At 35.7% G+C, this 26,920-nt stretch overlaps 1 protein-coding gene across 2 annotated transcripts; it reads left to right on the forward strand.

The window, feature by feature from the left end:
• Positions 1-50: 50 nt before the first annotated feature.
• On the forward strand, positions 51-26,920 carry KBTBD3 (kelch repeat and BTB domain containing 3). 2 transcript variants are annotated; one of them, XM_045556692.1, is made up of 3 exons: positions 51-198; positions 19,255-19,499; positions 23,490-26,920. In XM_045556692.1, the coding sequence occupies exons 2-3, from the start codon at positions 19,267-19,269 to the stop codon at positions 25,090-25,092; spliced, it is 1,836 nt and encodes a 611-aa protein (XP_045412648.1). In that variant the 5' UTR covers positions 51-198; positions 19,255-19,266; the 3' UTR covers positions 25,093-26,920. The 2 variants fall into 2 exon arrangements, with proteins under 2 accessions (XP_045412648.1, XP_045412647.1); XM_045556691.1 differs by lacking the exon at positions 51-198 and adding an exon at positions 787-984.

Here is a 26,920-nt window from a genome sequence, read left to right on the forward strand (position 1 = left end):
TGCGCTTTGCCGCATTGTGTGACGTCACGTGGGCCGTGGCTTCGGAGGGTAGCGAAGGGAGGGACCAAGGCCGAGAGCCCGACAGTTACGCCACTCACACTTCGGGAAGCGTTAACGGGACAGCGGTGCAAGCCAATCGCAACCAGTCCTCTAGAGGAAGGGAGACTAGGGTGGAGACTACGGAGACTGCAGTTGCAGGTGGGTGAGCTCCGGGGTCTGAGGGAGGAGTGGGATGGTAGCGCAGTATTCCCGGGGACTGGGTTTGGCCCCTGTGATCCACAGAAAAGAGGATTTCCTTGGCGTCAGCTGCTTCTGTCGCTCCTTGGGGGGCAGGAGAGATTTCTGTGTCGAGGAAAGGTCTGCCGTGGTGACCCCTGGAGTTGTACAACGCGGCAGCCCTGAGTTGCCTCTTTCCCCACCCTCGCAGCAGACACTGCCTCCCCTTAGCAGCCGCCTGCGCTCACGCCCTGCGTCTAGCGGCCGGGCAGACGCTGCCCCCCGTGCGGGTCCCGGGCCCCGCCTGACTCCGAGGCTGCCAGCGAGCCGCTGGGCTGTTGCCAACCGTTTATTGCGGCGATGAAAGGACCCAGGTGCTATTTTGCGATTGCCAGTATGCTCTAGGGAGAAAACTGGGGATTCTCAGTGGTTCCATCGTAACAGAGGTCCTTGCTCTAATAGCAGAACCAAGTAAAAACTTAAGCGGCCCTTCAGATTTACTCTGTGCCTTTCCTCAGATTTTCTCAGACTTTATGAAGGGTCATATTGATGTATTTCTCTGTTTTCATAGTTATTACGGGTAGACTGTTGTTGATTCTCTATGAAAGCCCATGTGATCCAAGTCCCCTGCGGGTTTCCATCCTGGAAAATGTAGGGCTCTGCAGATGAGTGTAAACGCCTAACTTGGTGGTCTATTAGGTGTCATGCTGTGGGATCCAGCCTATTTCCTTCCTTTGGCTGCCAGGAAATATCAGCCAAAGGCCAGAAGTAGTAATTAACACTATTACTTGCATATTATTTCTATTCATCTATACTTGTTTCCATTAACTTTTCACGATATCATAAGCCTCCACAAATCCTTTGCAAGTGAATGGGATTTTGAACACATAAACACACAAATACAAATCTTCAAAGGACAGTAAAATGAATTACTAGCTTGATATATCCACTTAGCTAATATTTCCTAAAAACCTGTGCCAGGTGCCATATTTAAGATGTTTACTACCTGCAGGGAGCTTATAATCTGGCAAGGCAGATAAAGCATGTAAATAAAAAGCTACAATAAGAGAAAATGTAAAGGTAAAAAGGTATGCCATTAGTAATATCAGCAATGATCATAACTCAGTTCTCCATTTTTAACTTTATAACTTTTTCTTTCCTTTTTGAACTGATTTTTATAACTGTTCTGTTTCTAAAACACTTCTATATACAGTATCTTACATGTCCTTCTGTGCAATAGTTAATACTGATGGAGAAGCTGAGCTCAGAAAGAAAATTTGTGGAATTGTTTAAATTCAGGTTTAGAAATTTGTATCCCATTCTTTTACCATTGACCAAGATTTCTGTGTATTCGATCTATGGAGCCTAATATATAGGCAAGTAATGTAGTGGGTATTTGTACTTGTTCTCTCTGCCTAGAATATTCTTCTCTCCTCCCATCACGACATTCATTGTTCCTCAGTATCATTCAGGTCCAAATGTCATACCAAAGAGAGTATCTCTGCCTACCCAATCTAAAATAGCTCATTCTCTCCACTCCCTGCCACCAGCCCCAAGCCTAGTACCCTAGTGAACACTCTTTATAGCTTTGTTTAATTTAATCCCCTTCCCTACTTACTTTTTTTTTAGAACAACTCAAGACATGTACCTATTTACTTTTTAAAATCTTACTTGTCATCCTTCAAAGCTTAGCTTAAACCTTACCTTCTTTTAAGGCCTACTCCAGGGTACTCTTCTTAAAAACAGTATTGTTTATATAATTCATTTGGCAGTTATTCTAGTACTGCCTTATGACATCTCTCCTATTGTCCTGAATTATTTGCATGGGTGTTATCCTGAAAATTAGAATGTAAACTATTTGAGAAGGAATTTCATGTATACTTTAACTTTTACAAATAGTATACATGAGCAAATGTTAATTGACTTTTATAATATATTTTATTCTCAGGGGTAAGACTGATTTTTATATTGTCTGCCTTCCCTCACTTTTTTAAAGAAAATATAAATGTGCAGTTCATAACTTGCTTAACTATATTCAATAAACCCCAAAATTTTATTAAAATATTTTTTATTGCATTGTTCAGGAGAAGAGGAGGACTAAAGTAATACAGGCTCAGCTAGTTTGTGAGTTAAGGTCGTCTTGCCTGATCCTGATCTGTGGCTTCTTAGCAGGATTCTAGGAGACTCGTGTTCTATTTCGAGTGCTACCACCAATTATCTGTGTGACTCTGGGTAAATCACATAGCCTTTTCCAGATATTAATGTCAATTGAAAGGCATCAAATGAAATCATTTCTAATTTTAAATGATTTTTAGGTGATGTTCACTAGCATTTTTTTGGGTCACAAACTTCATTCTAATTCTAACCTTTTTTTCTAAAACTTCATTGAATAGCTCCATAATTCTACCAGTTTCTCAATGAAGAAACCATGATTTATCCTTTTCCCTCACTCTCCATATCCAATTCATCCAATAGTCCTATTGATTATACTTCTAAAATAGAGCTAAATCCATGTATTTATTTCTCTTTATCACCAGTGTTAATACTCTAGTCTGAACCACCATCATTTCTCAGCTGAAATACTGATTAGTTTTCTAGCCTGCACAAGAAAGGGGGGCATTCTTTTCCAACATCTGTCCTCCATGCCATAAGCACGACTTGTCTTCAGAGCTAGCTCTGGAAAGCCATGCCCATAATCACTATGCTGTATTGCCTTTTAATTAGACTGAGAAGGAGAAGTTAGCAAGGGGGAAACCTTAAGAGTGTTTCAAGAAGAGGGACTAGTTAACAGTATGAATATTCCTGAGAGGTTAAATAAGATGAGGAGAGAGAAGTGAGCATTTGACTTCATGATGGTAGTGTAGTGACACTGACAAAGGCAGCTTTAGTAGGTTAAAAGAGAGGAACTTAATTGTAGTGGATTGAGATGATAACTGGAGGTGATGCTACTACAGAGTGTTCTTTAAAGACATTTTTCTGGGTTAGGGAGTAGAAAAATGGGATGTTAGCTAGAGGGGAATGAAAGGTCAAAGGATAGATTTTTGTTTGATGTTTGTTTAAAGATGAGAATTTGTATGCTGATGGAAAATGCCCAATAGAGCGGGAGAAATTATTAATGTAGAGGGGGTAGTTGTGTTTGTGTGTGTTTACCACTCTGAAGTGTACTCCAGAGTAGAGGACCTTGTGTGTACTGTTTTTAGCTGTATCTCTAGTATCTAGAATAATGCCTGCCATAGTAATAGTTACTCCATAAACTTTCTAATATTTGTTGAATAAATGAATGACTTGGACTCTACTTCTCTTACTTTCTTTCAATTCATTCTTCACATATTAGCGAGAAAGATATTTTAAAAAAACAAATCAGATTTTGTCACTGTTCAGTTTAAAGTCATTAGAAGCTCTTGTTGCACTTATTAGAATAAAATTCCAGCTTCTGTGGCTCATAGAATCCTGCTTGATGTAGCACCTGCCTTCTGCAGCCCTATCTCCTGACAGACACACTTGCTCTCATTAGCTATACTCCAGCCACACTAGTTACCTTTAATTTCCTAAAACTAAAGAACTCTTTTTCCACTTTAGGGCTTTATACATGATTTTTCCCAGCACCCCCTACCTGCTCATCCTTTAAGTCTCCACTTCCATGACACCTTCTCAGAAAGGCTTTCCCTAACATTGTAGTAGATGAGCACAAAGGCTCTGGAGCCAGACGGTCTTGAGTTCACATCCCAGCTCCCCACTTACTTCTTAAGTGACCTTAGACAAATTACTTAAATTATCAAAACCTCATTTTCTCTGTCTATAAAGTGAGGAAAATAATAGTATCTGCTTTATATGGTTGTTTTGAAGATTATGTAAAGCATGTAGTACAGAGCTTGGCACATAGTAAGCACCATATAAGTGTTCACTGTTACCACTGTTATTATCTGAAATTGAATGCCCCTTATTGTTCATTTTTATTTTCATTTCCGAGTTGTTTCTTCACAGTATTTATACCAATATATAATTATTTATTTGTGTAACTTATCTATTGTCTTTCTCACTAGATACTGAACACCAAAAAAAGCAGGGACCATGTCTGCATTTTATTCTCATTGTCATCTCTAGCACCTAATTCAGTGCCTGTCTTATAGTTAGTGTCTATAATAAATATCAAATAGAATAGGCCAGAAATCATGCTTTATATTGAAACAACAGTTACCAAACTAGTATCACTGGAGGACCTGATGAAATCAAAGTGCTGCAATCAGTCAGAGCACAGCTTTAGTTTAACATTCTACTTCTATTGAGCAGCATATGTTCTTTTGTCATTATTTATGTCAAAGACTTGATTTTTATACTTTTATTAACTCAATTATTTAAATGAAACTTTAATGAAAGACATTAAAAGAATAAGAGAATAGTTTTTGAAAATTGATTCAGTGTTTTGGGCAGGAAGGTGTTTCATAGGAGCTGTGATGTACTTTGTATACACTATTATTTTGTGTACTACTAAGAAAGAACAAAATTCCAACTTAACTATGGCACAACTCTTTATCACTTGGAATTTTTATACTTATGCCAGAGACCCTTTTTTAAAAAAAACACATAACACCCTCACACATACATAAAAAGAAAAATACAAGCAAAATTAATTGGCTGAGGTACTCTTAAAATTTCTTAACAAAGTCTAACTTTTTTGACTGATTTTCAACTCAGAGCCTCTATGTTCATGTTTTATCCATATAATATCATTCTCTGTGTAGCATTGTTAGTGATATGTAGTTTATTAAACCAATGTCCTTTATTATCACCATGGTTTTCTTCTAATATGCTGATATCCATTCTTCAAATTTAATACACATGTAATGACAGATATGTCATGAGTGCTACCCAACCAAAGAGATTATAAGATGCTTGTCAATTTCAGATATGTTAAGTGTGAAAAATTTGTGTCTTAAAATCAGGGAAATATCATAATTGAATTTGAAGAATATTTAGAGAAAAATAATTTCCGAACAAATCTTTCGCCAAGAATTAAGAATTAACTGTTAATAATTTTATTGATTTTAATCTTTAATATCTGTATATAACTTGACAAAATTAATTTAATATTCATGATATCATTTAAGTTTCACAACAGTCCAATATGATAGGTGTGTCCACTTTGCAGATAAGGAAGCTAAAGCCTCAGAGAGCCTAAGTAGGAATCACTAGTAAGTGATGGACCATTTAAATCCTCTTCCTCCAGCGCCAAATGCCACATTCTTTGTTATTTGTAAAATATACAAGTAGAGATTTACTCAAACCAAATTTAAGAAATGGACATTTTCAGCTTCTTGGATTTGTCATTTTGTGTTGAATATATTAATACATGGCAGGCTTTATTTTTTAACAACTTTATACAAGTGAAAAACAACTTTATAAAAGTGAAAAAGAGAGCTATGTATAATCCTAATATATTATTTTAGGATACCTGAAATTTTCTAGTAGAGTTTGTTTTTGTTACTATTTATAGAAATAAAAATTACTTTATGCTTAATATCATTGGGTTCAGTTGTTATTCACGATCCATGAACCATGACCATCAATAGTAGACTTAATTTTATACAAGACTTAAAATACATACATGATTTTAATGACAATAAGTTAATATTTTAAATTAATTAAAAACCTGGAATATCAAAGTAGTTTCCCAATTGAATTGATATTTTGTTATCTTCTAATTTAAAAAAATAATTATAGATACACAGGAAGTTGTGGAGATAGTATACAGCACTCCCACGTACCCTTCACCCAGTTTCCCGTAATGATTTCATCCATAATTATAGTAAAAAACCAAAACCAGGAATTTGACATTGGTACAATGTGTGTGTGTAGTTTCATGTCATTTTCTCATGTATAGATTCCCATAACCATCACCACAATCAAGATACATATTACTGTAGATTACCACAAAGGTCTCCCTTGTGCATACCCACCCCCACCATCCTCAACCCCTGGCAACCGTTAATCTATTTTGCATGTCTATAATTTTATTATTTCAAGAATGTTATAGACATGAAATTGTATAGCATGGGACCTTTTGAGATTGGCTTTTTTTCCCACTCATTGTAATGCCTTTGAAATCCATCTAAGTTGTTATATATGTCAATAGTTTGTCCCTTTTTAATGGTGAGTAATATTCCATGGTAAATGGAAATTTACCACAGTTTGTTTACTCATTCACCTATTGCACAACATTTGGGTTGTTTTCAGTTTTTGACTATACCAATAACACTGTTATGAATAAGCATGTACAGGTTTTTTTGTACATATAAATTCTCATTTCTCTAGGACAAATGCTCAGCAGTATGATTATTGGATAATATGATAAATGTATGTTTAATTTTTTAAGAAACTGCCAGACTATTTCCACCAGCAGTGTATGGGTGATCTAGTGTCTGTGTACTCTCTCAAGCATTTGGTGGTGTTACTATTTTTAATTTTAGCCATTCTGATAGATGGGTAGTGATATTTCATTCTATTCTTAATTGCACTTCCGTAATGACTAATAATGTTAAACAACTTTTCATGTGCTTATTTGCCATCTGTGTATTCTCTTTGGCGAAGTACCTCTTCATGCCTTTTGCTCATTTTTTAATTATCTGTTTTTTTACTGGTGAGTTTCAGGAGTTTTCTATATATTCTACCTTTATGAGATTTGGTTTACAGATATTTTGTCCTGGCTCATAACTTGTCTTTTCATCCTCTTAATAGGTTCTTTCACAGAGAAAATTTTTTTGATAAAATCCAATTTATTGATTTTTTTATGTATTGTGCTTTTGATGTCTGAGAACTCACTGACTAATACCTGGTTATAAATATTTTCTCCCATAATTTCTTCTGAAAGTTTTATATTTTCATATTTTATGTTTAAATCTATGATCCATTTTGAGATAAACTTTATATGAAGTATGATGTTTAGGTTGAGGTTCATTTTCTTTTGCCTGTGGATATCCATTTGTTTGAGCACTGTTGAAAAGATTATTTTTCTTCTATTGAATTGCTTTTGCACCTTTGTCAAAAGTCACTTGGTCATACTGTGTTGTCTCAATTCTATGTTCTGTTGCAGTGATCTTTGTGTCTCTCCTTTCACTAATATCATACAGACTTGATTACTTTGGCTATAGTAAGTCTTGAAATCAAGTAGACTGATTCTTCCCACATTATTCTTATTCAAAATTACATTAGATATTCTAGTTTTTTTATCATTCCATATAAATTTTACAGTAATTTCATCTATATCTACAACAAAATCTTGCTGGAATTTTGATAAGAATTGTGTTAAACCTGTATATCAGTTTGAGAGGAATTGACATCTTTACTATGTTGACATTTCCAATTTTCAGACACAGAATGTCTTTCCATTTATTTGTCATCTTTGATTTCTTTTGTTAGCATTTTATAGTTTACAGCACACAAGTCCTGTACATGTTTTGTTAGATTTATGCCTAAGTATTTCTTTCTCTTTTTTTTTTTTGAGCTATTGTGTTTTTCATTTTTGTTTCTATGTATTCATTGCTAGTATTTAGAAATACAGTTGGTTTTTGTGTGTTGCTTTTGTATCCTTTGGCATTGCTGAACTGCTGAACTTAGTTCTATGAGGGCTTTTTGGTAGATTCCTTGGGATTTTCCCCATAGACTATCTTGGCATTTATAAATAGAGAGAGTTTTATTTCTTCCTTTTCAATGTATATGCCTTTTATTGAATCATCTTGCTTAAGTGTGCTGGCCAGAGCTTCTAGAACTATGACAGTGGTGAGAGTGTACATCCTTGCTGTTTTCCTCATCTTAGGGGGGAAACCATTCAGTCTTTTACCATTTAGTATAATGTTAGCTATAGGTTTTTTGTTGGTGTTCTCTGTCAAGTTCAGATAGAGAAACTTTTCCATACTATATTCCTTGTTTGCTAAGAGTTGCTGTCATGAATAGGTATTGTATTTTGTCAAATGCTTTTTCTGTATCAAATGATATGATCAATATGCTGACTGATATTCAAATATTGAACCAGCCTTATATGCCTGAATAAACTTACTTGGCCATAGTATATAATTCCTTTTGTATATTGCTGAATTCTTTTTGGTAACCTTTTTTTAAGAATTTTTGCATCTGTATTTTGTGAAGGATCTTGGTCTATAGTTGTGGGGTTTTGTTTGTTTGTTTGTTTGTAGTACCGTCTTTGTCCAGAGTACCACAGTAATACTGGCTTCATAAAATTAATTGGCAAGTGTTCTCTTCTATTTTTCTGGAAGAAATTGTGTAGAATTGGTATAATTGTTCTTAAAATTTTTGGTAAATTTAATTTCCTTAATGATTACAGGGCTGTTCAAATGATATATTTCATGCTGAGTGAGTTGTAATAATGTAAGCACTTAGTGCTATAAATTTTCCTCTTAGCATGGTTGTAGCTGCATGTCACACATTTTGATATCTTATATTTTCATTTTTATTAAGTTCAATATATTTTTTAAATTACTCTTGAGACTTTCTCTTTCACCCATTGATTATTTAGAAGTATATTATTGGGCTTTCAAGTTCTCGGAGATTTTTATGTTTTATAATTTCTAATTCGATTTTATTGTGATCATAGAACATAATCTGTGATTTCAATTCTTTTAAATCATTTGAGGTTGTTTTGTGGGACTGAATATGGTCAATCTAGATATATGTTCCATGGGGACTTTAAAAGAATATGTATTCTGCTATTGGTGGGTGGAGTTTTCTACAAACGTTGATTAGATTCTGTTGGTTGATGGCATTGTTGAGTTCTTCTATATCCTAGTAAGGATTTCCTGTCTAGTTCTATTACTTCTATTACTTTAATTTTAGAGGGAGGGGAACTGAAGTCTCCAGCTTTCATGGTGGATTTACCTATTTTTCTTTTTAGTTTTATCAGTTTTTGCTTCACATATTTTACAGTTCAATTGTTTGGTGCATGCATATTTATGATTGCTAGTCTTCTTGGTGGATTGACATTGTGTAACATTCCTCTTTGTCCCTGGTAATTTTCCTTGCTGAAATCTACTTTATCATATAATTATATTGCCACACTTGCTTTCTTTTAATTAATACTTGCACAGTATATCTTTTTCTAGCCTTTTACTTTCAACTTATGTCATTTGAAGTAAGTTACTTGTAGGAAGTATAAAGTTGGGTCACTTTTTAAATCTACTCTGGTAGTCTCTATTATTTGGAATATGTAGACCATTTCCATTTAGTCCAGTTATTGATATGTTAGTACTTAGGTCTGTAATTTATATTTTGTTTTCTGTTTATTCTCCCTGTTTTAACTTCTTGGCTTTCTTTTTTCTGTCTTTCTGTAGGTTACTTGAACCTTTTTTAGAATTCCATCTTGATTTAGCTATAGTGACTTTGAGTGTTATCTCTTTGTATAGATATTTTAGTGGTTGCCCAGCCTTTTCTGATATGACTCCAGTGCGGGATAAGAGGAAAAGGGGTGAAGCACCTCATTACAGCCTACCATGGGTGGAATTCAAGGCTCTCCATTGCACCTTTGCAGGTGTGGGTGGGTATAGACCCACAATTTTTGTGTGGTGTTCAGCTGGGGTAGAGTGGTTATTGTGTTAAAACTTTTCTGTCTTGCTAGGTCGCTTTCTTTGCTGATCCTGTGAGTTGTTTTTCTTGGGACTTGCTTCTGGAAAACACTCCCAAACTGGTAGTGTGAGAGCTTTCCCTCCACTCTCACACCACAACAAACATCAACACAGAAGAAGGCTTCTGTAACTAAATGTGGGTAGCTGAGTATCCTCTAATTCAAGTCTGACGCTGTCTACTTAGAGATAGTGTCAGATCCTACAAGGTGAGGGCTCAGTCCCTAAAACTGCCCCCGACTCAGACACCAGTCACAAATCCAGGTCTTCAGAAGTTCTGACTGACTGGCTTCAAGTTGGGGTTCACACATCCCCCACTTTGGGTTCAATTAATTTGCTGGAGTGGCTCACAGAACTCAGGGAAACACGTTTACTAGTTTATTATAAAAGGATGCAGAGGATGAGGTATGGGGGAAGGGATGTGGAGTATCCATGCCCTTCCTGTGCACACCACCCTCCAAAAATTTCCATGTGTTCAGCTTTCCAGAAGCTCTCTGAACCCAGTCCTCTTGGGGTTTTATGGACAACCATGTGGAAATGTGATTGGACTTCAGGGTATGGGGTGGGACTCTCTGGAATGAGGGTCTTAGGACCCACGATCAGAATCAGAATGGTAGGGGAAGATTAGAATCCTGCCTTGGGGCAGGTGAGGGTCAGAGAGATTCTGTTTTCTGGGGCCTGCTCCTGAGGCCTAACACACCCCACATTATAACAAAAGACTGTAACAAGGGCTATGGGAGTCATGATCAGGAACTGTGGACAAAAACCAGTACACATTCACAAGGAGATCATAATACCACAGGGCTCTTTGTGCACCGATTGGTGTTTCAGGATTAAGTTTTTCAGTATCTAGACTATACTAGGCAAAAAGGAAAACCCAAGGAAGTCACCACCATGTGACTCCTCAGGTACCACATTCACTAGCCAGTCTGCGTTCTTCTCTTCACTTTTCATAGTCTTTGTATATTTGTGATATGTATTTATATGTATGTCTAGAGTTTTTGTTGTACTTAGCAAGAGAAATAGGGAAAAGTATGTTCACTACACCTTATTGGAAACAGAAGTCTCTTTGTTTTTTATAGGGGTTATATTTCTAAGAATTAAATTAAGTAAAATGTGAAATCTATGGGCCAGTACTTGGCACATCTTACTGGCTTAGCAAATGTTAGCTATTATTATCAAGTATGCCTTATTAAGAATGACTTTTTTTTTAAGAGATGGGGTCTCACTTCATCACCTAGGCTGGAGTGCAGTGGCGCAATATAGCTCACTGTAATGTCAAATTCCTAGGCTCAAGTGATCTTCCATCTTCCTGCCTCAGCCTCCTGAGTGGCTGGGACTACAGGCATGTGCCACTATGTCAGCTATTTTTTGTAGAGAAGGGGGTCTTGCTGTGTTACCCAGGCTGGTCTTGAACTCCTGGGCTCAAGTGGTTCTTCTGCCTCGGCCTCCAAAAGTGCTGGGATTACAGGTGTAAGCCACCATGCCCGGCCAAGAATGATCCTAAATTGTTGTGGTAACTTTTGGCAAGTACATTTATGGTTGGATCTTAGGAGCTTTCAATTTGCTTTCTGGGTTTTTGTTTGATATTAAAATCTGGAGTCAGAAAGACCATGGAGGGAAACAAGCATGTTTCTACTAGTTTTGTGTTTTTAGGCACGTTATTTATCTTCTGAGCTTCAATTTGCTGTTTTGAAAAAGTAATTATTAATACCAGTCTTAAAGGACTATTATGAGTGTTGTCTGAGATAACTGTATAAATTAGTTATTATCAATCCTGGTATCTTCAGGCTTGTTATATCACTAAACAACTATAAAAGTTTAGGGTCTCTAACCATTTATTTGCCATTTGTTAACAGAAATGAAAGCTTTGCCATATAATATTGTTCTGTCATTGGTTTAAAGGTCAAAAAAATTTTGCTTTGTAATAATGCATGTAGATGCTGAGTTTAAATTGTTGTGATCATTATCAAAATCTCCCTCCATACCTGCCCTTTCTCCTCAGTGTATTAACATGCTCAAGTTTCTCCCATCTATAACAAAACTGAACAAAATTTCTTAGTATTTACATGCTCCTTTAGCCTCCATCTTGCTGAACCTTTTAAAAGAATAATTTATACGAATTGTGCCCATTATTTCCTCTTAAACCCACTGTAATCTCTTTTCTCCCCACTTCACCCCAAATAATCAAGGATTTATTTCCAGGCATTACTTTGCTTAACTTTTTGATAATATAGGTGATAACTTCCTGCTTGAAACTCTCTTCCCTTAGTTCCCACCACCTCTCCTAATTCTCCTCCATTTCTCTCACTGTTCTTTGTGAGTTCTTCCTCAGCCATATAACTTGCTCATCTTGTGTTGTTCACAAATTGTACTTTCTACTATATTTTCAGTTTATCTAGACCAGTACCTGGTATATAGCAGGTGCTCCATAAATAATTCTTCAACTAAATTGTCTGTCCTTCAAGGTTAGTTCTCCTTTGTGTTTCATTATGCCCCTCTTTTCTACTAACTCTACTTATGCGCTCTGATTTTTTATCAATTTCAATGGCTTTAGTTATCATGTGAATTGAGTCCACCATTATACATTTTCCAGCCCCCATTTTCTTTAATAGCACTTACAATTGTTATGATTAAATAAAGTCTGCAAATAGAAATTTACTCAAATTAAGCAAATAGAAAATTTCAGCTGCTCTGCTTGGCCATTCTATGTAGAATAAACATGGTAGGCTTTAACTTTAGTATAATGTTAATGTATTAGTTTGATACTTGAAAATTTCTAATAAAGTTTTTTTACTTATGTTGCTATTTATAGGAATAAAAATTACTTCATACATATATCCTTGAGTTCATTTTTTTAATCCATGAACAATGAACTTCAATAATTGACTTAATCCAAATTCCAAATTATTTCTATGTGTGAAATTATATATATACTTATGTATAAATTATACATACACATATAGTGATATGACTTTAAAAAGCATTCAACGTTTTAAAAAAATTGACATTCTCATTATTGTTGCCACTGAACATGCCTATCTACCCCGTTAGTAAGATACGTGAGAACAGGAGCTACATCTTTATTATCCACTGCCGTATTTCCGGCAGAATGATCTTTCTAAAATGTAAGTCTAATTATAGGATGCCTCTCCTACTTAAAATCCTTCTGAATATGTCTCATTACCTATAGAATGAAACCCAAGCCTCCTACCCTGATATTCAAAACTGTGGATGAGCCAGTTCCTAGTTACCACTTCAGCTTTATCTACCCCTACCCCACTCCCAACTTTGTATTTCTCCCAATGAGCCGTGATAACTCCTGTATCTGTGGCTTTGCATCTATAGTTAACCTATTGAAAATGTCTTTCTCACCTTCTTTGGTAGCCATTTAAAATTTTTTCTTTAGCAGGTCAGGTACTATACTTGAAAATATCTTCCTCAAACCTCTCTGCTCCTCCCTGCCTTTGCAGCCCCACCCAGAAAAGCAAGTCTGAGTTTTGTCCCTCTGGTTTGCTTCCATGACACTGACCATGTATCTATTATGACCCTTGTCACACGATTATTTTTCTCCCTGCTAGTCTTTAAGCCTTGTATGAACAGGGATCCTGTGCCTTATTTAACTTTATGTTCCTAATGCATGCACAATTTGAAACCCAGATTTTTAACAAAAGTTTATAGAAATAAGGAAAATCAGCACTGAGGCTACAGCAACAATTCATTGAGAATGATGAGAGCTTAAACTAATACAGTGGCTATAGGAATAGAGGGAAGACAGTGGCTTTAAAATAGATATGGTGAGTGAAGGATGACTTCTGGTTGTCTGGCGTGGTGAATATAGGTGACATTCACCTAGATGGGAAATATGAAAAGAGTAGGATTATGAGGAGAAAGAAATTCAGCATGACATTACCTAAACTTGGGTCGTTTCCAGTGGTAATTATGGCCACATTACAGAACTGGAAAATAGAGAAATTCTTCAATGCTCAGTAAATAAAAATATATAGTAAAATTAAAAATTGGGTTGGGCATGGTGGCTCACACCTGTAATTTCAGCACTTTGGGAGGCTGAGACAGGAGGAATGCTTGAGTCCAGGATTTGAGGCCAGCATGAGACCCCATCTCTGAAAAAAAAAATGAAAAATTAAAGTTAAATTGTATAAATGTGGGTATATGTGTATACACACACATACATACACACGTGTCAATCACATACAGTGTGAAAGTGTGAAACAAGTATTCGCTATCTACCCACATCCTTTTCTCCTCTCTTTGTGACTAGATAGTCTAGCAATGGAGGTTTTAATTGCTACTTGAGGATGTTCCATGTGAATCAAATATCTTTGCCAACACCTATGATTCTAATTTTTTTTTTTTAAGATGGGGTCTTACCATTTTTCCCAGGCTGGAGTGCAGTAGCTATTCACAGGTACAGTCCCACTGCTGATCAGCATGGGAGTTTTGACTTGCTCTGTTTCCAACCTGGTCCTGTTCACCACTCTTTAGGCAACTTGGTGGTCCCCCGCTCCTGAGAGATCACTATATTGATGCCAAACTTAGTGCAGACATCTTATTAACACAGTGCACTACTGCCCAGAACTCCTGGCCTCAAGCAATCTGCTTGCCTCAGCCTCCCAGGTAGTTGGGACTACAGGCATGCACCACCATACCCGGCTGATTCTAATCTTTGAGAGAACGTTTAGAAACCCAGAGAAAACTAAGGTTATAGGAGATAAATTTATCTTGTGATTCTCAGCATCTAATTTCCTCTAACACAGAGAGAGATTTAAATACATATATTTTGGAGGATGAGAATATAGAGCAGTTACAGGGAATGTCTAGGTGATCTGGACTGAGTTTCTTGACCAATTCTGTCGTTCTCAGAGGCAAGTCACGGAGAGACCCTGCATTGCTGTTCAGGTGATTGATGCTCTGGTCCATCACTAGACTGGAGAATGAGAACAGGAGTAACATCCTGGCCACCTTGTGCCATTGAGAAGATACTTTGATCCTTTGCACAGCATTAATTCATGTCTGTATAACTAGTATAGACTAATTTCAATCATACTGTCTGTTTACCTACTTTGTGTATCTTTTTGCATAGCATAATTCTCCCTGGCTATTCCTTTTAAACATTTCTTTCTATCATCATGGAGTCAGGGAGGCTGTTTCAAGGCTCCCACCAATTCTCTCTTTTTTCCATTGATTCTGACACTCTAGATAAAAGTACTTTACAATCATCATTCTTGTATCTAACTTTGCTCTTAAGCCCTAGGAGTTATTAGATGTCTGCTTCTCCTATCCCTTCTCTCATCACCTTATAAATGTAAACTTCTTGAGTAATAACATTTAAATGATTTGCTTGCCTTTCTGTTAAACTTCTTAAAGAAATAAGTTCTAACTTCCATTTATTTACCATATATTATATGCTAAATTATGCATTTTTAATATTCTCAGCAACCTAGATAGGTAAGTATAGTTTATCCCCATTTCAAGATGAAGAAGATAAGAAGCAAAGATTAGAAGTTACTTGCCTCAAATATATCACAAGCAATCTGCTCAGCCACATTGGAACTCAAGTCTATCTGATTCTAAAGCCCTGCTCCTTTGTCCATTTCACATTGTTAAAGGAAAAACTTTGTAGGAAAATTAAATTTAACAAAGTTTGTTTGAGCAAAGAACAATTCATGAATCAGGCAGCATTCAAAACTGAAAGAGGTTCAGAGAGGTCCGCTCTAGCAGCATGAGCAGTGAGCTTTTATAGGCTGCACATGGAAACAAAATAGAGAAATTACTTGATTGGCTGCAGCTAGACATTTGCCTTATTTGTATATGGTCTTGTGGGAGGTCCCTAGTTATATAACCAATTTGCTCATTGGCTGTGTGATTGGCTGATTTTTTTGGTTTTCAAATTAGTTACAAGACATGGGCCGGGCGCGGTGGCTCATGCCTGTAATCCTAGCACTCTGGGAGGCCGAGGCGGGTGGATCGCTCGAGGTCAGGAGTTCGAGACCAGCCCGAGCAACAGTGAGACCCCGTCTCTACTAAAAATAGAAATAAATTATCTGGCCAACTAAAACTATATATATAGAAAAAATTAGCCGGGCATGGTGGCGCATGTCTGTAGTCCCAGCTACTCGGGAGGCTGAGGCAGTAGGATCGCTTGAGCCCAGGAGTTTGAGGTTGCTGTGAGTTGGGCTGACGCCACGGCACTCACTCTAGCCTGGGCAACAGAGCAAGACTCTGTCTCAAAAAAATAAATAAATAAAATAAAATAAAAAAATAAAAAGAAATGTTTCCAACTTAAGTTACAGTTTGCTTACAGAGACAACCTCAAGCTAATGGCTTCATTATTTGCTTTAACAACATTATATCATGCTCTTAGGAAGATATATGATATTTTAGACAAGCTAATATTTCATATGTGTGTATTTTATAGTTATTGGAAAAGGAGAAAAAATACATAACTTTTAAAATAGTTTTACAAGTGACTTAAGTATACCTTGTGAGGGGAGGAATCAGTCCTGGGACATTAGCCATATATAATTATCTTTATGATTCACTTGAATTTGGGATACTCTTTTTCTATACTAGATCATATGTTCTCAACATTATTAAGTAAAGATTTGAATTGTTGTGACAGTTAATTTTTTGTATAAGCTTGACTGGGCCATAGGGTGCCCACACATTTGGTCAAACATTTTGAGTATGTCTGTGAGGATATTTCTGGATGAGATTAACATTTGAATCAATAGACTGAGTAGAGCAGATTGTTCTTCCTGTATGAGTAGACCTCATCCAATCAACTAAAGACCTGAATAGAATAAAAAGGCCTAGTAAGAGGGAACTTCTCCTGACTAAGCTGAGACATCAGTATTTTCCTGCCTTCAGACTCAAATTGAAAAACTGGTTCTTTTTGGGTCTTGAGCCTGCCAGCTTTTGGACTGGAACTTACACCACTGACTGTCATGGTTCTCAGACATTTGGATATGGACCGTAATATGCTGTCAGCTCTTTTGGGTCTCTAGCTGGCTGACTACAGATCTTGGGACTTCTCAGCCTCTACAATCATGTGAGCCAATCCCTTATAATAAACCTTTGTCTTTCTTTCTCTCCATGTGTATATATATAGTGTGTGTGTGTGTGTGTGTGTGTATGTGTATATATATATATATATATATATATATATACCTCCATCTATCCTGTTGGTTCTGTTACTCTGCTTACTTTTCATCAGAACTGGCCCCCAGGCCTCTCATTATCTCTCTTTCTCCATGACACCCACTCTCATTCTTAATACATCTCCCTACTCACAGTTACTCAGAACACTACTCACAAAATTATTTCTACAGGTCACTTATTTTTTCAACAGTACTGCCATTTATGTCCTATTACTTTCCCATGCACACATACACACACAGACACACATACTCACACAGGCATGTTATTTTTCACACAGTATATCAGCTATCCAGTGGAACTTTGTATGACAACAAAAATGTTTTATGTTTGTATAATATTATAGTCACTATAGTCACTAGCCATACGTATTAGTCTGAGTTCTCCAGAAAAAGAGAACCAATTAGGAAGGGAGAGAGAGAGAGACTGACTCTGACTGTAGGGAATTTGCTCATGTGATTAAGAAGGCTGAGAAGTCTCAAGATCTGCAGTCAGCAAACTGGAGATCTAGGAAAGCTGATGGTATAGTTGTACTTTGAGTTTGAGTCTGAAGGCAGAAGACCAGCTTGAAGATAGGCAGAAAGGAAGAATTCTTTCCTACTCAGCCTTTTATTCTATTCAGGCCTTCAAAAGATTGGATGAGGCTCACTCACATTGGGGAGGGCAATCAGCTTTACTCAGTCTACCAATTCAAATGTTAATCTCATCAAGAAACATCCTTACAGACACACTCAGAAATAATGTTTAACCAAATATCTGGGCACTCTGTGGCCCAGTCAAGTTGACACATTAAATTAACCATTATATCATATATGGCTGATGACTTAAAATGTGGCTAGAGCAACCAAAGACCTGAATTTTTAATTATATTTAATTATAAGTAATTTAAATGGCTACACATGACATTCGTGGTTACCATATTGAACAGCACAACAGTAGATTGTTTCAGTCCTAGAATGGAGCTTTGATTGATGCTGTAGGACCGTTCAGAATACTTTTCTAGCATGTGGCTTTCACCTGGGCCTCTTGGAACACTTGTGTGGGAGAACCAAGCCACCATGCAAGAAATCCAGCTACCCTGAGACGGCTATGCTGTGATAAGGAGGCACAAGCTAGCCACATGGAGAGGCTGCATTAAGAGAGAGCCCCATCTGTTCTTGCCATCACAGCTGACACATAAGAAATGTAAATAAGGAAACCATATTGGACACAGTCAGGCCTTCAGATGACTTCAGTTATAGCTACCATCTGATTGTAGCCTTATGAAAGCTCCCAAGCAAGAAGCTCCAGCTAAACCCACAGAATCATGACAGATAATAAATTGTTGTCTTAAGCCACTAAGTTTTGCAATGATTTTGCAAAGTAATAGATAACCAGAACAGAAGCCACTAAGTTTTGGGCTGATCTCAAAGCAATAGATAACCAGAACAGAAATGTACTAGGGAATCAAGGTTCCCTATTTGTCTGGCTCCCCTAGTTCCCGGTTGTCTTTTTCCTTCTGTTTCCCACTTCCTTGCTTTTTATGGTGCATCTTTTATGTTCAGAGCTGAATTTACAGTTTGGGAAGGTCACAGTTATCTGACCTTCAACTCTTGGAGTCCTGACCTCATATTTAAAAAGCCTTTCTTAATAAAGTTGTATGCTGTTTACCTTCCTACTTTCAAATAGGCCAACTTGGACCAGTGCTTCCCCTTTTCTTCCTTACTAAAGGCCACAACTAATTAGTACAATCTAACACTCTGATCTTTCTCAACCACTTCTCTTATAAAAGTAACCTCAGAAGGAATATAGCCTATGTCCAAGATCAGCATTTTAACAGCTACTTTGCTACAGGAAGAAAATGGATGGGAGAGGAAGGGGAATGTGTTAGGTATATACTCAAATAATAACTACTGTAGAAATAACACCACTTATGTGTAACAATAAGACTGATCTTGCAATGAGTTCCTGTATATGCTATACAACCTGTAAATTTTGGTGTTTAACCCAATTATATAGATTGAGCATTAGCCCTTGATAATACTAGTATACTTTTTATTCCAAAGAGTTCAACTTTATGAAAATTCAAAAGGAATTTATCATTAAATATCATGAAAACAAATGTTTAGAACAAGTTTTAGTATGTTATGATTGTTCTTATCATTTTTGTGTAATTGACATTAATGGCAAGTTTTGGAGTCTGAACATTTCCTTAGGTCTCTACTACATCAGTGATTTTTTTTCATTCTAGTTCTAAGAACATATGGAATTGACTATGGATAATTCATATGATTTCAATCAACGAAGCTCATGTAATGGAATGTCATCTGAGAAGAAAAACAACTTCCTTGTATCAGAAGATCATGGACAGAAAATCTTAAGTATACTACAGAATTTTAGAGAACAAAATATCTTTTATGATTTCAAAATAATCATGAAAGATGAAATAATCCCATGTCATCGTTGTGTGTTAGCAGCATGCAGTGACTTTTTCAGGTACTCTACCTTATCTATGCCTCAAATTTTATGATAATGGGTAATTAAGTTACATTTTATAACTACACTCAATTCTTCCTCCACAGAAACATGCAACAGTAATTAAAAAATACTAATTATAACCAAGATTAACTAATGAATTTTGAGTAGGAGAATTTAAGGCTACCTTTTTTAAAGCATGGTCTTCCCAAGCCAGCATTTCCCTAAGTTCTATGGAACATTATTGCTTGAAATGTTCTGGGGGAAAAAAAAATTTTTTTTTATCAGTGTCAGCTTTATTTGGAGGATCCCTGTACTATATCACTTTAGAAAAACAGGACAGGACAGGTTGGACAAAAATGGAAGCAAAGTTCAAAGAAAATGACTCTAAGAGAAGAATAAACTTCAGTCCTATATTGTATCCATATATTAGCCAGAGGTCAGGGTCTGGAGTGTTCTAACCCAGAGGATTTATAAAAATTTGTTCTCTCTTTGGTAAAGACATTCCTATACTTAGGAAAAGTACTTCTCAGCTAAAAAGCATTCCTCAAGAACATGCAACTTGTTCTCATCTAAGCCACTTTCTGAATATAATTTGGTTTCCCATGTAGATCACCCTAAAGGGAATGTCCTAGTCATGACACTGCAGTGATCTGCTATGATGCCAGCAGGCTTCCGATTCAGCAAGGTTAAAGGTCAGACACGTGACCTTACAATTACCGTGGTAATCATATCGAGATAATACCATCTTGTGAAGCCTCTTGGTCAGCAGACAGATAAGCCTCTCTCGGTGACACCCTGGTCTGCAGCCCTCCTGGTCATACTACAGTAAACTTAAATCCTCATTGCAGTATTTTGCAATATATTCAATTTTGGAAGCACTTTTAATTCAAAGTAGGCAGGGTTTAAATCTCTAATAAATAAACTTGATAAAAACAGTAAAATATAGAAAAATCAAGATGCAAGTTAATTTATACTATTTTTAATCCTCAGTTTAACCCTTATTTTTTTTTACCCAACATCTAATTAGACCTCACCCCTATTACCTTTATAGTAAATCTTACAAGCTGAACTTCATTCAGCAATCACGTATTGATATCCACTACCTGCTAAACACTTGCTCCTGTAGGGAAACCTGTAGGGTTTATTGCTTTGAATCTGGGAGCAATGGTTTAGTGCGGGAGCATGGTTTTCTGGGGACAGGGAGGCTACAACAGCCTTGAATTAGCTGTTTACCTATTTAGACTGTATGTCTTCATCTTTTCATTATTTCTTCTCTCAGGTAATCTAAGTTATTCTTTTTTGAACTTCACTGGGGCCCTGACTGTTCTTGCTCTGCCACATCTCAGGTTCCACCAGTGTCTTCCCTCCTCTCTTCTAATCCAGCGTTTCTTTCATGTTACTCTGTCCTGCTCCCTTATCCATGTTGCTTCTTTGTCACAGGAATGTGTGTAGTACAATGTTAAGTACTTGGCCTCTTAATGCATATCCCCTAAATTTAAATCTCAGGTCTACCACTTATTAAACATGTGACCTTAGACAAGTTACTTAACCTCTTCAGGCCTCACTTTTCTCATTTGTAAAAAAAATAGGATAATAAAAATAGGAGCTAACTCATAGGATTATTATGAGGGTTAAATGAAATAACGTGTAAGTAATGATTATCACAGTACCCACTACATTCAGTTACTATTAGCTGCTATGCTTATTATTTCTAAACCTAGCAAAAAATGGAAATAATCTGGTGTGAACACACAGCTTGATTTCCTTGTAATGTTTTCATGCTAATAAAATAAGAGGTTCATGTAGGCATTTGAATATGTGGTCCTCTACTCTTGTTGAAGTCATTTTTTAATTAAGTTTATCTGCACATAATTTTTGTCTGTGGTTCTTTGTTCAGCTTACTCCTACTTCTTTATAGGTCTGCTTTTAATTTTTAAAATTACTATTAAAACAGAACAAAATATTTTTTAGATTTTTCTACCTGTTTAAAATAATACAGATGACAGATCCTTTATTATGTATAGTATTTTTCAAATGAACATATAGTTCATATAAAAATATGTACAAATGTAGATACAAACTTGATCATTTCCATTCTTGTATAATAAGGCCACTAACTTATTTGTGTTATCAAACTCACTCACTGGGATATTGGGAGGAAAATGTAAAATAAAAATGCCAGAAAAGTGCACAATGAATGATAAATACCCTTTACAATGTTTTTGGAAAATGAAAATTATGACTGAGATGTAAAGTCATTGGTGACAAGAAATTAAGATGGAAAGGTGCATTTTATAGCCACTTTACAATAACGTGTAAATTTGAGATAGATTTAACTGGATACTTTAAAGATGAGTAGGATAAAGTATATAAAGACAGTTTTACATGTGTCTTCTCAAAGAAAATGTGGAGCTGATAAGAAATTAAAAATACATCTAATCTGATAGAAAACATTTGCTTTCTTAAAATAACAATAGCAGCTAATACTTTACATCAATTAACTCATTAATTTCTCTCAGCAACCCAATGAGGTAGATACTACCAGTGTCCCCATTTTCAGATGAAGGATTCGAAGCACAATAAAGTTAAGTCACCTCCCAAGGTCACACAGCTAATAAGTGGCAGAGGCTAGATACCTACCTGGGCAGCCAGACTCTAGAGCCCATGCTCTTAATATTATCCTAAACTGACTACAGATATCTTAATAATCTAATATAATTAGCATCACAGGTTAATATTTCTATTGACATACATTATTGAGAAACCCTGCATAATGTGTAACTGTATATAATTTTTAAACTATATTTATTTAGTTTTGTATTAAATATTGAATAGCCTGGTAGGAAGGCACTTTGTCATCCTTCCTTTTCCTAAGGGGTATTTTTTATTTGCAAGGTCCCTCATATTTTTCAGTTGAATGCTGTACTTTTTAAATAGATTTAGTTACCCTCTGGAGTAGACTCTAATGAGTAAATTGATTTCCCCCGAGAGTATTTGGGCACGCATCTAGGGCCGCCGCTCACAAAGGTATCCTAGACAATACTGGCACAAGTATTAATAAAAACCATTATTACACCAGAACCAATAGTAAAATACATTTTAATCCCTGTCTACACATTTCCAAATAATTTCTATGTTTGCCTAAACTAAACCAAAGAAATTCCCAATTCTTTATTAGACTCTATCAACTTTACCATGTGGGGATAAAATAGAACTTATTATGAAGAACTTCCAAGTTAGTCTAATTATTCAGATTTAGGATCCCATCTCCATTTTTCAGTGGCTGTTGCCACAAAAGCATTTTTTCTTTTGCCTTTTTAGCTTGGTGTAGTACACTGTTATTGTTTAGTCTTAGGAAATCACATTCCCTTTTCCCTAAGGCACTATATAAAATGTCTTTTTAGAGGTGTGTCTTATTTGGTAGATTTATAGATTTATTGGAGACATCTGGTATCTCACTGTACTCTATCTTTCCTGCTTCATTAATGTCAAATCAAAAATTAATTTGAAAAAGACTTTTACGTCCTAAACCCAAAAGCAGTATATTTTAAGTAATTTAGTTATCACCAGCACAGTTGATACTAACTAACCCATAAATAAAGAAATTCTAACATTAGAGAGATTTTGTCCCAATTATGTGAATAATATATAAGAACAAATCAGTAAACAAATTTGAATCTTTTTATAGTCTTTTTTTGGCTGAGAGGCCCGGCCAGCTCAGTCGGTAGAGCATGAGACTCTTATAGTCTTTTTTGGATTAGTTGTTGTAGCTCAGCTATAATCTATATACTTTGCAATAGAGGAGTTATGTAATATATTTGTTGGCAGATAATATGGTATATCATTATTTTGGATATTCAAATTATTAGGATGCTATTAAAATATGATTTTATAAGTATATTTCAAACCAACCTAAGAGTAAAGAAAACCTCTTTAAGGTATACTGAAAATAACCATGGAATAAAATATTCCTGTTTACTTGTTCTTCTGTGTTCTTTATCTTTGCAGGGCTATGTTTGAAGTAAACATGAAAGAAAGAGATGATGGAAGTGTTACCATTACAAATTTATCCTCCAAAGCAGTAAAAGCATTTCTTGATTATGCCTATACTGGAAAAACAAAAATAACAGATGATAATGTGGAAATGTTCTTCCAGTTGTCATCATTTCTTCAAGTTTCCTTCCTATCCAAAGCTTGCAGTGACTTTTTAATAAAAAGTATTAATCTTGTCAATTGTTTACAATTATTATCTCTATCAGATAGCTATGGCTCTACCAGTTTATTTGATCATGCATTATACTTTGTACAACATCACTTTTCCTTATTATTTAAATCCAGTGATTTCTTAGAGATGAATTTTGGCGTACTACAAAAATGTCTGGAATCAGATGAATTAAATGTTCCTGAAGAAGAAACAGTATTGAAGGTTGTCCTTAGTTGGACTAAACATAACTTAGAATCAAGGCAAAAATATCTGCCTCCTTTGATTAAAAAAGTAAGATTACATCAGTTATCTGAGGAGACACTGCAGGACTATCTGTTCAATGAAGAGTGTTTACTCAAAAGCACAAATTGTTTTGACATAATCATGGATGCACTTAAGTGTGTGCAAGGTTCTGGTGGACTTTTCCCTGATGCTCGACCATCCACAACTGAAAAATATATATTCATTCACAAAACTGAGGAAAACGAAGAAAATCAATATACATTTTGCTATAATATTAAAACTGATTCATGGAAGATACTGCCACAGTCACACCTGATTGATTTGCCAGGATCTAGTCTTTCTAGTTATGGAGAGAAAATATTCTTGACAGGTGGTTGCAAAGGAAAATGTTGTAGAACGGTTCGACTTCATATTGCTGAGTCATACCATGATGCCACTGATCAAACCTGGTGCTACTGTCCAGTCAAAAATGATTTCTTCTTGGTATCAACTATGAAAACACCAAGAACCATGCATACATCAGTTATGGCTCTCAATAGATTATTTGTCATAGGTGGAAAAACTAAAGGATCTCGGGACATTAAAAGTCTCTTAGATGTTGAATCTTATAACCCTCTTTCCAAAGAATGGATATCTGTTAGCCCATTACCCAGAGGCATATACTATCCAGAAGCAAGTGCATGCCAAAATGTAATTTATGTCCTTGGATCAGAGGTAGAGATTACAGATGCCTTTAACCCATCGCTTGATTGCTTTTTTAAATACAATGCTACAACTGATCAGTGGTCTGAACTAGTCGCCGAGTTTGGGCAATTTTTTCATGCAACACTAATTAAAGCTGTCCCCGTAAACTGCACTCTGTATATATGTGACCTTTCCACCTATAAGGTTTATAGTTTTTGTCCAGATACTTGTGTTTGGAAAGGTGAAGGATCTTTCGAATGTGCAGGCTTTAATGCAGGCGCAATTGGAATTGAAGACAAAATTTATATATTAGGTGGTGACTATGCACCAGATGAAATCACAGATGAAGTACAGGTCTACCACAGCAGCAGGTCTGAGTGGGAAGAAGTTTCACCAATGCCAAGAGCCTTAACTGAATTTTACTGCCAGGTGATTCAGTTTAATAAATACAGAGACCCATGGTTTTCTAATCATTTATAAAAGTAGTATATACTTGGACACTCTAAAACTATTCCAGTTCTAGCAACCTACAGTAAAGTTGTTAACCATGATTGGTAAAAAGGTCTTTACATCTTAATAATATAAAATGTTCTTGCTATCAGACAATTACTATATAGGTATGTACATCATATATGAGTAAACATTTCTCCAAAACTTAAAGTACAAAATACATTTTACCAAAAATTACAGTGAATATAATTTAATATTGGAGAAGCCAGAATATTTAGTATTTTCACATGTAAATTTAAGTCATAGACTCTGACACTTTGGTTTTTTAAGTACTTTATCCATGAAAGACTAGTAAAAACAAAGTTCACAGATTTGTACCATTTGGACAGGAGAAATTTCTTGAGGGAGTGCAAATGAATTATTTACACTCTCTAGGCAGTCAAAAATAAACTAGAAGGAGGTGACAATCTTGTTACTGCAGGGGGAAGAGTTGTTGAATTCCTATCGTTTGTGATCATTGGTTACCTTCTTTCAGGCACTTCTTTTACCCTTTTTTTAGTCAGAAATTTTTCTAAAATGCAGTCTATTTCCTTAGACTTCTAAACAGTACACTAAATATCGTTTAACTTTTTTTGATTCATCTTTTCATTATGAGTATAATGTACCATGTTATAATGCCATAAAGCCATCAGCAGTTACTTAAATGGTTTTAAAATTGTTGATTCTATTAGTTTTCAGTGTCAGTTGGTTTTAATTTCTACCATTATTGGCTCTTATTTTCTAGCTCAAGCTCAATAAATTAACATTCTTGATTTAGTTAGTATTTCTAAGTTACACCTGTCCTGAGCTTATCTTAACATGTCACCCATTGAGTGAAGTTCTTCAATTCTGAGATGGTAGCCCTAAAATACTTTTCATGTATAATTGCCAGGTTTCAACCTAATTGAGGATGTAGAAAATTGACCTCTGGATAAGTGGATCATTATTGTTGCATTTCTTAAACTGTCCAAATTTGAGCTACAGTGAGAAATTTCAGGATTTAAATTAGTACCATTTTTCTGTGATGATGAATACCAACTGTAAAGCACCATGTTAGTTTACTACTTAGGTAAATTATGCATATTGAATTTACTTTCTAAATTTAAAAAAATGACAAAACTTTTGGTATCAATAGTAATATTCACAACGGGCATCTGTTTAGAAGTTAAGTCTTTGTCCCAAACAATGAAAGAGTATTGGTTGTCATTGTTCTCAACTAGATGATTCTGCCGTGCAATAGCAGATGTTCCTTTAATCACTATAAAAGATAAAGGCATTTTAGATTTTAAGACTCCTGATTTACATCTCAGGTAATGTGTATATTGGATTTCTCTGGAACCAAATGTAGTTTTTTACGCTCAGTAGTAAATGTTAATCTGTTTTAAATGTACATATTCTTTAGAAGTGTGTCCCTAAATGGAAATATACCTAAATGAATGTCCTTTTCTTTTACCACATACATTTAGGCAATCATAAGTTTCAAACATAGTTTTCAAATTGAACAGAATATTAGAGTACATTTTCATGCAGTTCCAAAATCAAGGACTATCCCTGATTAGATGACAAGTGCATAATAAGCATTCTGTCCAATTGGTCGCCTTCGTATCTAAGCATGTGAGTAGGTGGCTCTGCCCTTTTTTCCGTGTGTGTAAGAAAAAAGAAAATTCCATGGAGGCTTTTGTGTATATGTGGCTTTGAAAACAAACTATTTAAGAAAAATCATATACAGTGAGTGACCTATGTGTGGATTTACTGAACTGTTAATTTAAGCATATATTAAATAGAGTATGATTAAAATAAATATTGTTTTAATCACTGA

This window comes from Lemur catta, chromosome 7 (genome assembly GCF_020740605.2).
Source record: "Lemur catta isolate mLemCat1 chromosome 7, mLemCat1.pri, whole genome shotgun sequence".
Lineage (NCBI taxonomy): Eukaryota > Metazoa > Chordata > Mammalia > Primates > Lemuridae > Lemur > Lemur catta.